Raw genomic sequence first — 12,230 nt, forward strand, 5'->3', positions numbered from 1 at the left:
AAAAAATACAGATCAAGTAAGTAAAAACTAAGTTTTTAATTTATCCAACTTGATGTGCAGTTCTCCCTATTTCGTATCAGCTTGCTTTTTTTTTTAAAAAAAGAGTCCTCACGAAAATTCATCAGCATGTTTCTGCCAATACAGTGGTACCTCGGATTAAGAACTTAATTCGTTCTGGAGGTCTGTTATTAACCTGAAACTGTTCTTAACCTGAGGTTTTACTTCAGCTAATGGGGCCTTCTGTTTCCACCGTGCGATTTCTGTTCTCATCCTAAAGCAAAGTTCTTAACCCAAGGTACTATTTCTGGGTTAGTGGAGTCTGAAACCTGAAGCGCCTGTAACCTGAAGCTCCCATAACCTGAAGCGTATATAACCCGAGGTACCACTGTATACACATCTTTAAATGTAACCCTTCCCAACTATACATATTTTGGCAAAGCAATTGCATAATCCATTTTTGTACATGTTACTGAATCTTATTTCTACACCAGCAACAAGGCAATGTCCTGGCTGCGCTAGGGGGCAGCAGTCTAGTTCAAGGAGTGTGTGATGGCTCCATGTGACGCACAGAGCCCTGATCTCTGGGGCAGTGGGGTGGGAAGTGGCCAGGAAGCATAAAAGAATGGCCAGGGGGTTTTCCACAGATGTCTGACTGGCCACCGTAAGAAAAGGAGGCTGGACTCGGTAGCCTTTGGGCCTGATCCGGCAAAGCAGTTCTTTATGCCTCAGATGCTGCTCTTCAACAGATTTTCTTTGTGTCTTTTTTCTTGGGGACGGACAGACGGACGTAGTTTTATTCATTTCCACCTTTGAACTGTTTAACATGGTTGCACGGAGATATACCTTTGTTTGCATTCGAGCATATGATGTGCAAGAATTATGTACAAAACAAGAAGAAAACAACAACAAACGCTCAGATAAGCATTTCTGAATAAACTGACAATGTTGCGTCGAAATATATACCAAAATCATTGCAATTGTTACAGATACGAAATTGCACATGACAATGTGTATTGCTTAGATTGGCAACCGTAAATCAAAGGTATTTTGCACCAATAACAATTAGAACGTACAGGAATTTGCAGGAAGAGGGGAGGGGAAAACGTTAAACTATGTGCTTTGTGCATACTTTGACAGGGTTCGTAAACAGGACTACAAACCTTCTCACCATCGAGTCCATGAGTCCCATCTCTTCCATCTTTTCCAGGCATGCCCTGAAATAGTGGAGGACACCATGTTTAAGTGGGGGGGGGCAGCGGCGTGGAATTAAATAAACATCACAAATACCCCTGTCCACCCAAGACCCTTAATTGTTTAGTTCTGCCTTTAAGTGCAGCGCCCTCGCCTCTCAGGATAAATTACCAGTGTTAAAAGAAAGAACTGCTCCTTTTTCCCTTATGGGGTATCCAAGAGCCCATATAGAGTCCTTTTGTAGGTTCTCTATCAGTAGGAGAAAATAACAGAGGCCGACCAGAGAATACTGAGAAGCAAATCAACTAGTAAGCCTAATCTTTATTAAACTGTTGCAACATGATTCACCCCACACAGGGAGGGAGAGGAACCCAGAACATTGGTGTTCAAGCTCTTATATAGACTTTTGAAATTGCCTCCCCTGTAGCTCAAGACCACCCCCCAAAAAAATCATACATACATCACAGAAAGAGGTGGTCCCCAGCAGAAATTTGAGCGTGTTGCTTCTCTCCTGTCTGCCAGGATACCTGATAATGCCATATCTGATTGCCTTTTCTGGGTAGCCTGGCCATTCCTTGGAGATGGTCAATACTTAGTTCCTGAATCTCTTGCGCATATTGATACTGTGCTCAGCTTAACAGATATTTGCCAGACTGTATTTACAGGGAGGTGTAAGTCCCTACAGTCCAAAGACAACTGGAAAGCTTTCCCCATTTCCTTCCTCCTTGTAAATAAATATTTGAGGTCAATTTGGGAGAGTCAAAATGGCTTCAGGATTGCTCTCCTGTACTGTTTCAGACACTATATTTATGCATCTGTGTTTGCCTTGTACATTTATGAACATTTATTCCATATATATATCGGTATATACTGTATTTTTCGCCCTATAGGGTGCACTGGCCCATAGGGCGCACCTAGTTATTTCCCCCCCAGCCCCCAGAACAGGCTGCTTTCCGCAAGCCTTGGGAGCCCGGTGGGAAGTCGCGCCGGGCTCCCAAGACTTGCGGAGAGCTGCCCGAAGCCCAGGGTGCGCTCCGCTGCGCTCCCCGGGTTTTGGGCTGCAGGCTGCTGTCTGCAAGCCTTGGGAGCCCGGCGGGAACTCCCGCCGGGCTTCCAAGGCTTGCGGATAGCTTCCTGAAGCCTGGAGAGCTAGAAGGGTCGGTGCGCACCAACTCCTCTCGCTCTCCAGGCTTCAGCGAAAGCCTGCATTCGCCCCATAGGACGCACACACATTTCCCCTTCATTTTTGGAGGGGGAAAAGTGCATCCTATAGGGCGAAAAATACGGTATATAAGACCTTAGCATTCTTATAACACCAGTAAGTTAGGCTCCATCTGCACTATGTGTTTAAAGCTGTATGCTTCCTTTTTCAACAGGCATCCCCCAAAGAACCCTGGTAACTGAAGGGTGTTGAGAGTTATTCGGAGACCCCCTACTTACCCTCACAGAGCTACAGTTCTCAGAGTGGTTTAAGGGCCAGTCTGAACTCTGGGAATTGTAGTTCAGTGAAGGGAACAGAGGGTCACCTAACAACTCTCAGCACCCTTAAGAAACTACAGTTGCTGGGATTATTGGGGGTATGGAGGCATGACTGTTTAAAGCGGTATGACACTGATTTAAATGCATAGTGCAGATGGAGACTCAAGAGATAAGGAGAATGCCAGCCACCATACTGAGAGACATATTTAGCATCTCCTGTAACTGAGACTGAGGTTTAGATGATTAAGTGGCATGCAAATCCTGTTCAATAAAATATCTTGAGCTTCAGGGTCACCATCTTTCTACCAAACAGGGCACGCACGTTCCCTTCCTATGAACTTAGCACCAAAAATAGCTTCATGTTAACAATGACAGCAAGACTTACAGGTTCTCCTAAGGGTCCAGCAGTTCCTGGCGTTCCTTTGGGTCCTGGTCTGCCCTAGGAGCAGAGAGCAAATAAACTCTTAACAAGCATTACTTGTGGCCAATGAAGTATCATCAAAACATATGAACCTACCCGGGCCCTGAGATCATCTTCTGATGCCCTTCTTCATGTGCCTCCTCCTCAAGAGGTCCAGAGAGTGGCAACACAAGAACGGGGCCTTCCCTGCAGTGGCTCCCCATCTGTGGAGTGCTCTCCCTAGGGAAGTTTGCCTGGTGCCTTCATTATACACCTTTAGGCACCAGGCAAAAACGTTCCTCTTTAACCAGGCCTTTGGCTGATCCGATTTACATCCTATGCCCTTTTAAAAAGTGGCTCTATTTTGCGGAGGGATGTTATTGGGTTATTGTTTTTATTTTGATTTTATATATTGTGATCTTTTCCGTGAACCGCCCTGAGACCTCCGGGTATAGGGCGGTATATAAATTCAATAAACGAAAGATAAGATAAAATAAATAAATAAAACAAAGAGAGGGGTGAATGCTGAGGAATGTGAAAGGAATCTTCCTCCAGAAGTCTTCCTTACAGCACTAGCAAAACTTAAAGAATGCAGTGGAGCCTTAAAGGCTGTGTCATTCTCCGTCAGACGCAACAGCCATTTCTCTTAGTAATTGTTCCTTTGACATTTTCACATTTCTTGTCGTCCTAGTTCTCTCTGCACTCCAGCACCTTTCAAATATAGGCAGTGGAACAAAACTCTTAATGGAACAAAAACGTAACATTAGGTAAAATAACACATACATAGAAATAATATAGATAATGATGATGGTGATATTAGTAAGTTTAGTAAAAAAATAGAAATGTACTTACAGTATCGCCTTTGGGTCCCCGGAACCCCTGAGGACCCCGATCTCCACGAGGCCCCTGAAATGAAAAAGCAGAAAAAGCCTTTTGTCATTCTATTTTTTTGTTTTCATTATGCTTAATGTATGTAGAGTTTGGTGTCAGCGTTACTTGTGTTCCTTTGGTGGTGAGAGAGGTTGGGGTTGGCCTAGGGTGCGATTGTTTGCTTGTGATTGGCTGTGGTGATCTTTGTTTTCGTGTGTGAGTGAAAGGAACCTCTAAATTTAAATTTATTCAAGTTGTATGATGAAGTTGAATTTATCTTTCTGTCTGAATAGTGTATGGTTTAGGTTCACCACCCATTCTTGCTCATGTTCAGGGGACCATATATTGGCTTAATAATATGCAGAAAAAGCAAGATCTCTCCAATTAAACATAGTTTCACATTTCAGCCAAACCAGGAAACTATGGTTACCAGCTTTGGAAGAAGCCAGGTTCCCTAAACCACATTTTGAAGTATTTTTAGGATCTTGGCTTATTCTGAAGCTGGAAACCACATTTTCTGAGTCTGCAGGAACCTGGAAATGATGGCTAATTGGAGACTTCAGCACCGTAGTCAGAGAAGAGCAAAGGGGCTTATGTGCGTGGGCAGAAATCATGTTCATATCTTGATTTATTAAGCCAAAATAGGGGTGTCCCAAATAGAGCAGCAATATTTGTTGCTTGCTCTGCTGAGTTTTTCTTTTGATTCCCCTTTTCTTGAAGTTTTCCCTTTTCTGGATGTTTGCTCGCTAGAATTGCAAAGTTCTCAATGCTGCCTAGAGAGGGCACTGTCCTGTAAAAAAACAACCGCCAAACACTCAAATCTACTCCGTATTTCAGAAAGTTGCTTGCCTGTTCTCTGTGCAGCTTTTAAGATATTGTAACCAAACTCTGCACGATGGTTCCTGAGATCAAGGAGCAGGTTTTCATCTACGTTTGTGAAATATACTCAAAGTCGAGAGTGGATTTCATGTTCTTTATTCAGCTCATAGTGATGAGAAGGAATGGAAGTTCCCCCAGAAGGTCTGCTTTATATACATTATTTACACAATGGGCGCCACGTGATTGGCTAATTCCGGGATTCTCCTGTAGGACAATCAGGTTGCGAATTCACTTCCACCTGGAGCTGGATTGGGTGCCTCCTGTGGACCAATCAGACTGCTGAATTCTGGGTCCTATTGTTCTAGGACCAATCAGACTGCTGCATTCTGAATCCTATTGTTCTAGGACCAATCAGACTGCTGCATTCTGAATCCTATTGTTCTAGGACCAATCAGACTGCTGCATTCTGAATCCTATTGTTCTAGGACCAATCAGACTGCTGCATTTTGGATCCTATTCAACTCAGTACATAACAGTTTGGATGCAATGGGACACCATCTTGAATCATGGTGGTGGGCTGAATTTTTCAAAACTGCACTGATCTTAACCACTGGTTTCCAAGCTGCACAAGTTTATTTGTTTGGAATTCCTGAGCAACCCTAGGTGCGCAGCTGATGGTAAAAAAATGAAGAGAAATAGGTCCTTGATACATCTGGAAATGCCCACTGGAGAAACCTAGCAATATAAAAAGAGGCACATACCGCTTTTCCTGGGGGGCCCGGAAGGCCGGGAGGTCCTCTGAAACCAATTGTTCCCTGAAAACAAGAAATGAACTTGGTCAGACCTTTGCCTAGAAGAGAGACTTATCCTTAATAAGCAAATTATTAAGGACAAGAAAGCACACAGAACTTTTCATGCATTCTCTGACCTTCAGCAGCAGCTTCCAACACCCACCCGCATAAAAAAGAGGTGTTATTGCCACTTTGCATTTCTTAGTGCAGAAAGTATTGATCTGATGTGTACAGATCTTTCCTATTCTAATTGATTCAAGAGGGTTCTGGAAGCTTCTCTGTGTGAAAGAAACAAGCAGAAAGCTTGTGATTTTTTGGGTTATTCCTTCAAAGAAGCTGAGTACAGATGGTTTAAACTGGTTCTGTTATCTCTTCTGCAAGGTAGAGATAATAGTAGAGGCCAGAAGGACCCTGGGTTTCACTCACTTTCTCTTTCTGTCTCTCTTTTGTTCTAGTGTGGTGTTCTGTACATAGTATGTTTAGTGTTAAGGTTTAGTCTTATAAGTTAAGTTCTAAGTTTATTATTAAGGGAAATGGGTGGAGCTGTGGTCTAAACCACAGAGTCTAGGGCTTGCCGATCAGATGGACGGCAGTTCGAATCCCCACGACGGGGTGATCTCCCGTTGCTTGGTCCCTGCTCCTGCCAACCTAGCAGTTCAAAAGCACGTCAAAGTGCAAGTAGATAAATAGGTACCACTCTGGTGGGAAGGTAAACGGCGTTTCCATGCTCTGCTCTGGTTCACCAGAAGTGGCTTAGTCATGCTGGCCACATGACCCGGAAGCTGTACACCGGCTCCCTTGGCCAATAAAGCGAGATGAGTGCCGCAACCCGAGTCGGCCACGACTGGACCCAATGGTCAGGGGTACCTTTAAGTTTATCAAGTCTGCAGCAACTGGATTTCTTATGGACAGTGCCAATCCTGAATGTATTAGATTTGTGACCATGATGCTCATTTGCCTTTAGTACGAGTAAAGTGCTGGATGGAATATTAATTGCCTCTGGTCTATTTTTTTGGGAACCCTGCAACCTGTTAATGTTTTCACTCTGCGAACTATACATTGGAATCTACTCTGGATAAATATTGAGTAGACTTTCAATGACAGTTATGCCCGATCAAGGATGAATCAATTCCAGGCAAGGGCAACCCTTGAGGTGGCCATGGCGAGAGGCACAGGCTGGTGAGACAGCCAAGGGCGAAACAGACCATCCTGGGGGGCTGCCTTTGCCTCATGATCTTGAGGTTCCCCACACCTCCTGCAAGGTAAGTCAGTATTCTGCGAAGACTGACAGGCAACTGCTTGCAAAAGGTGGCCTAGTTGCATCAGAGGCCAAGGAAAGGACCTTTCTCATGGTCAATTTCCACTCTCTCTCTTTTTTTGATTTTTAAAAAATTAACGTTCTTATGTCACATATGTATACATTATCATATTACAGAGCATATTATAATATATTTTCCAACATGTATACAAAGTTTATATACCAAATTTATGTAGCTAAAGAAAGAAAAAAGTAAAAACAAAGACATAAAGCCATTTCAAAATAATATTTGTACCAACACTACAGACTTCTTGTCAATCTCGTTGTATAGTCCTTCTTTTACAAATGAATGTACTCTTATTATTGTATATTTCTTTACATTTTATCTAATACATTCCTATTTCAATATGTACTGTATTTTTCACCCTATGGGACGCACTTTTTCCCCTCCAAAAATGAAGGGGAAATGTGTGTGCGTCCTATGGGGCGAATGCAGGCTCCTTGGCTTCAGCGATAGCAACGGAGGTTTCGCGTTGCTTTCGCTGAAGCCAGGAGAGTCTGCTCTTTGAGGCTGGCGGTGGGAAAAAGCAGCGCTTCCCCCCACCGCCAGCCCCACAAGCTCGGGGGGCAGCGGGAAGGCATGCGACGCCTTAGCGCTGCTCCCCGACCCAGCTTTGAGGCTGGGGGGGGGAAGCAGCGCTTCCCCCCACCGCCAGCCCCACAAGCTGGGTCAAAAAGCCCGCAGGAGCCATGCAGCCTTTAAGGAGCGTGCCGCTCTTGGGGGCTTTTCCCCGAGGAGGGACAAGAGACTGATTGGCCGTTTCAGTCCCTTCTCCCTCTTGGTTGAAAAGCCTGCAGGAGTCGTGCGCGGCTCCTGCGGGCTTTTGCAGGAGGTGGAGGAATTCCGCCACCTCCCGCAAAAGCAGGGAGAAGGTCTTGGAGTAGCGCACAGGCTGCGTGCAGCCTGTCCGCTGCTCCCAGAGCTGCGGGGGGGGGGGGGAATCATATTTTCCCCCTTGATTTCCCCCCCCTGGAAACTAGGTGTGCCCTATGGGCCGGTGCGCTGTATAGGGCAAAAAATACGGTACCCTTAATCTTGTTTCTCAACTCAATTTCTCTCCAACGTCAATCAACATCAATTTCCACTCTTACTCACACGTTACACAGAAGCGCTGGATTCGAGAACAGCCTTCTTTGGTCTGAGAAGAGTCAAGAGGAAAGGAAGCTAGACTTACCCTGTCTCCAACAGGCCCCACGGGGCCGATCAGACCTCTTAACCCTCGTGGTCCCTAGGAAAGAAAAGTTTTGACTTATTTAGAAAACTCAGGATTAAATGAAATTCTGGAAGTGGCATGCAGGCCAAGGCATTGTTTGGTGGGAAAAGACAGAGATCAGAGTTGGGGGCTCTTTTTTGTGAGCTGGGCAGTACTATGGGCAGAACTATGCCCAGAGCATTTGGAGTAAAAAAAGAGATGCTGGAGTGAAAGGAGGGACTACCCAGAGGACTGTGTCTTAAAAACAACTAATGGAAAACAACATGGAATAAATTTTTTGCCCCTTGAAGGATAACAGATATATGGACTTTGTTAAGTAAGATAGTGAGTCGCACACCAGTGGTTGATGGAGAAGATAAGGGCGGTTAAGATCGGAACTATGAAAGTGGAAGACAACAAGGAAGAAAAGCAGAAAAGAAATGAAGGACATCTCTCGATATCCAGAAGCCTTTTGAATTTATTTATTTTAATTTGTGTTTGTTTAATTGGCTGTATTTTTTGTTTAACGATTCGGTATGATTGGAATTGATTTGTCATTAATTGGAAGGTTTTTAATTGAAAACGAATAAAAAAAATATTTTAAAAATAAATAAAAACGGTGGCCTATTTTACCTGCAAGCCAACAGTTCCTGGAGGTCCTGCAGGACCTGGGGGCCCTGGTGAACCCTGGAAGAAGAGAACAAGAAATGAATGATGCAAGGTGTGTTGACAAGGTCTACAGAAACCCCTCCTGTGGCTTCCAGCAACAGGTATTTGAAAGCATCGCTCCCTTCGACTGTGGAGGAGGAGAACTGCCATCATGGCTGGTCAGTATTGAGAGCTCTCCTCCATAAAATTGTCTAATCCATTCAAGTCGATGGCCACCACAGCTTCCAATGAGAGCAAGCATCCAAACAGGGACCTTCTCACACCTAAAACACAGTGGTTTAAATGGCAGCAGAAGGTAATGGAATATGCAGAAATAGTCAAATTAACAGGGAAAATTCAACAACAGGGCAAGGAAACATTTCAAAAAGAATGGGAAAAAATTATGTTGTATATAGGAAAGATGAGATGAAATAGTGAAACCAGTAGAATTGGAAATAAACCTCATAACGGGAAAGATTAAGAAAAGTGATGGATAATGAAAATAATAAGCAAAATGTATAAGGAAACTAATATAACAAACAGTAGTTGTACATGAAAACAGACAGACAACAAGACTTGTATAAACATGAGGACTTATTTGTTTATGGATATACTATGGACAAATAAATGAAAATGAATAACAATATACAAAATGGAAGAAAATAATGCGATAAAATTATATGTGACATAAAAAACCAGAAGAAGGAAGGAGGGAAGTCAGCTCTGAAGAGCAAGTATAAATGTAAAATGTAATACAATATGTGTATGTGGAGTATCTAATTGAAAAACTAATAAAGATTATTTAAAACAAAACAAAACAGTGGTCTTTCCGCTGCCACACACTTCCCTTCCTTGCAATTCATCTCTTTCCCAAGTAACATACTCCGACTTTGCTCCTGTATCCCACCATTTCTATGGAACGGGAGACAACCAGGGGAGGTATTCTAAGGAAGTTTCCCCACCCCTGGATTGGGATACAGAAGTACTCTGCGCGCCCCCCCCCAATACAATTGCCACCCCCCAATTGTGCCTTAACCTTAACATGGTGGAATCATGTGTCCCAAATAACATTGCTGTATGCACATTGGCTACCAATTCAAGCCACGGGCCGGATTTAGAAGGCGATTGGGCTGGATCCGACCCACTGGCCTTAGTTTGCCTACCCATGATTTAACCCTTGCCAACATCTGGATTGCTGTAGAAATTCTCTTGCAACCAAAACAGTGTCCTCATTACTGGACAGGAGTACCTTTTAGGAACAAAACCAGTCATCCAATGATCTGTAATATACTCACTCCCCAGAAAGTTTACTAGAGACGGACAGATCTGTCCATTTAAGTTTCTTTCGGTTTTTCATTTTCCATTCTCCACATTTCCAAATCACTTTGCATTTATTATTAGTATTATTATTACTATTATTAAAAGTCCTCATGAAAATTCATCAGCATTTCAGTTTTCAGGTTTGTGCGCAATTTTGCCTAATAGACATGTTTCTGGAACATGTAATAGACTTTCATGTGCTGCTTGCCTTGATATAGGCATTCACATGCACGCTTTGCAGAAATGCAAAATTCGCATGCATCATTTGGACACATTGATTGGCTGGAGAACCGCGCTGTAAAATTTGGCGAAGTGCAAATGTCAAAAGGTGGTGATGTTTCGGCGCACATATTAATGTTTCAAGAAAGTGCAAATTAAGTAGGTTAACCTTCAAATGCAAACTGGATTTAATTTCTCTCGTATCCCTACTCAGCCCGCACAGTGTTACTCAGTACAGCTCATGCTTTGAGCTTCTAACACCTGAACGGGGGGATAATAGCACTGGCAAGCCTTGTCCTCCAAAAATCTGCCTACACTGACTCATCGTTTTTATAATTTGGCATTAACTAGCCGAATGTTGTTGAAGTGTGTATTTCAGGGATGAATATTTCAACTGCCCAGGGATTCTTACGTTCTCTACCCTCTCCTCTTTTTGGACTCAGCTACACTCATCAATTATAACATTATAAATGCGTTATAAAAATGTCACACCAGATGGCGCTATAGAGCAGAAATCCGAAGTCAACGATCATTTCCATTGTGAGCTTTTATAGCGTTTCTTTTCATAGTGGTTTTCTTTTTTATAGCTGTGTAGATCCAGCCCTTGACTGAACACTCTACACAGAAAAAATGCAACAATGCCTAACATCCAAGGCTGGGCATGGAACCTGATATGAAACAGCAATTTATTTTCTTAATTCATTCATCTCCCATCCCTTAAGCCTACTCCTCACAACACTGTTGATTCCAATCTATTCTGGCTGATCGACAGCTCGATTTCCTTGAAGCTTTCGCTGGGAACAAAATTGACCCTTAAGAAAAAAGGTGTGTTTGTGTTACCTTCTCGCCATCTTTGCCTACTTCTCCAGGCTCGCCTTTATAACCCGTATGTCCCTAAAAATAAAACCAGAGTAATCAGTATCCTATTACTGTAGACATGTAGTTTGTTTGGGTCAAAAAGGTGCACACAGCTTTTAGAAAACCAAACTGTATTCAGTACAGTGGTATCTCTGGATGTGAATGGGATCCGTTCCGGAGCACTGTTTGCATCCTGAAGCAAACGCAACCCGCGTCTGCGCATGCACCGGTCATGATTCGCCACTTCTGCGCATGCGTGTGATGCCATTTAGTGTTGGGATACTGCCAGGGAGATAAAGTCCATCATGGCCCCAAGCCGGCTGCCGGACGATCCATCGATCCCTGTAGTCACGCAGTATCAGCAATAGCGGCATAAGTGTCTAGAAATACCTTGCCACATTCCAGAGCTCATGCACACTCTTATCAGCAGATAATTGACAGCAGAAGTCACACTCAGGCGAGCATTATCTACAGACTTTATTCAGCGTTGATCAGAACAAAGAAAGACATGACTGTTCTGCTTCAGTGTCTCCGACAGAGAGAGAAATCGAAAGCAACAGCAAACATAAACATCCTGTGAACAGGACATGCGCAGACTCTGTGACTCACAAAGCCTGCTCCCTTTTAAGGTGGAACGGAAATATCCTAACATCTAGAGCATCTGCGCATGCGTGAGTGGCAAAACCCGGAAGTACTCCATTACTTCCGGGTCACTGCAGAGCACAACCCGAAAATGCTTAACCCGAAACTACTTCAACCCAAGGTATGACTGTATATTCACTGAGAAACATTTCACAGAGTGATAGTGAGTATATACATGTTGTGTCAGGGAACCAGCCAGCAATAAATCACACAGATTAAGCAGTGGGGGAGGAAGCCGCTCAGCCACCTGGGGCGGCGCGCCCAGGGGTGGGGCTAGCTGCCCGTAGGGGCAGAGTGAGGGCGGGGCAAGCCACCCATAGGGGCAGGCCGTACCATGGGGCCTCCGGAGTCTGCCTGCCTCCTCCCACTCAGCCACCCTACAACTGGGGGGAAGGCAGTGGGCGGACTGTTTGGGCAGCACAGAGTCTGTGGGCGCCCAAGCCACCGCATCTCTCCCAGGAGAGGTGCGTGGCTCGGGCGCG

At 44.1% G+C, this 12,230-nt stretch overlaps 1 protein-coding gene across 4 annotated transcripts in view; it reads right to left on the reverse strand.

Moving 5' to 3' along the window:
• COL9A3 (collagen type IX alpha 3 chain) overlaps positions 1-12,230 on the reverse strand; it is a 66,556-nt gene that overhangs the window by 18,626 nt on the left and 35,700 nt on the right. For all 4 annotated transcript variants that reach the window (XM_083507428.1, XM_083507430.1, XM_083507431.1 and 1 more), the window contains 7 exons: positions 11,089-11,142; positions 8,695-8,748; positions 8,044-8,097; positions 5,521-5,574; positions 3,923-3,976; positions 3,056-3,109; positions 1,161-1,214 (listed from right to left, as the gene is read on the reverse strand). In XM_083507428.1, coding sequence (XP_083363554.1) covers positions 1,161-1,214; positions 3,056-3,109; positions 3,923-3,976; positions 5,521-5,574; positions 8,044-8,097; positions 8,695-8,748; positions 11,089-11,142 — 378 coding nt within the window. The remainder of the gene's footprint in view (positions 1-1,160; positions 1,215-3,055; positions 3,110-3,922; positions 3,977-5,520; positions 5,575-8,043; positions 8,098-8,694; positions 8,749-11,088; positions 11,143-12,230) is intronic.

Source organism: Podarcis liolepis (assembly GCF_965112155.1).
Source record: "Podarcis liolepis genome assembly, chromosome: 6".
Taxonomy (NCBI): domain Eukaryota; kingdom Metazoa; phylum Chordata; class Lepidosauria; order Squamata; family Lacertidae; genus Podarcis; species Podarcis liolepis.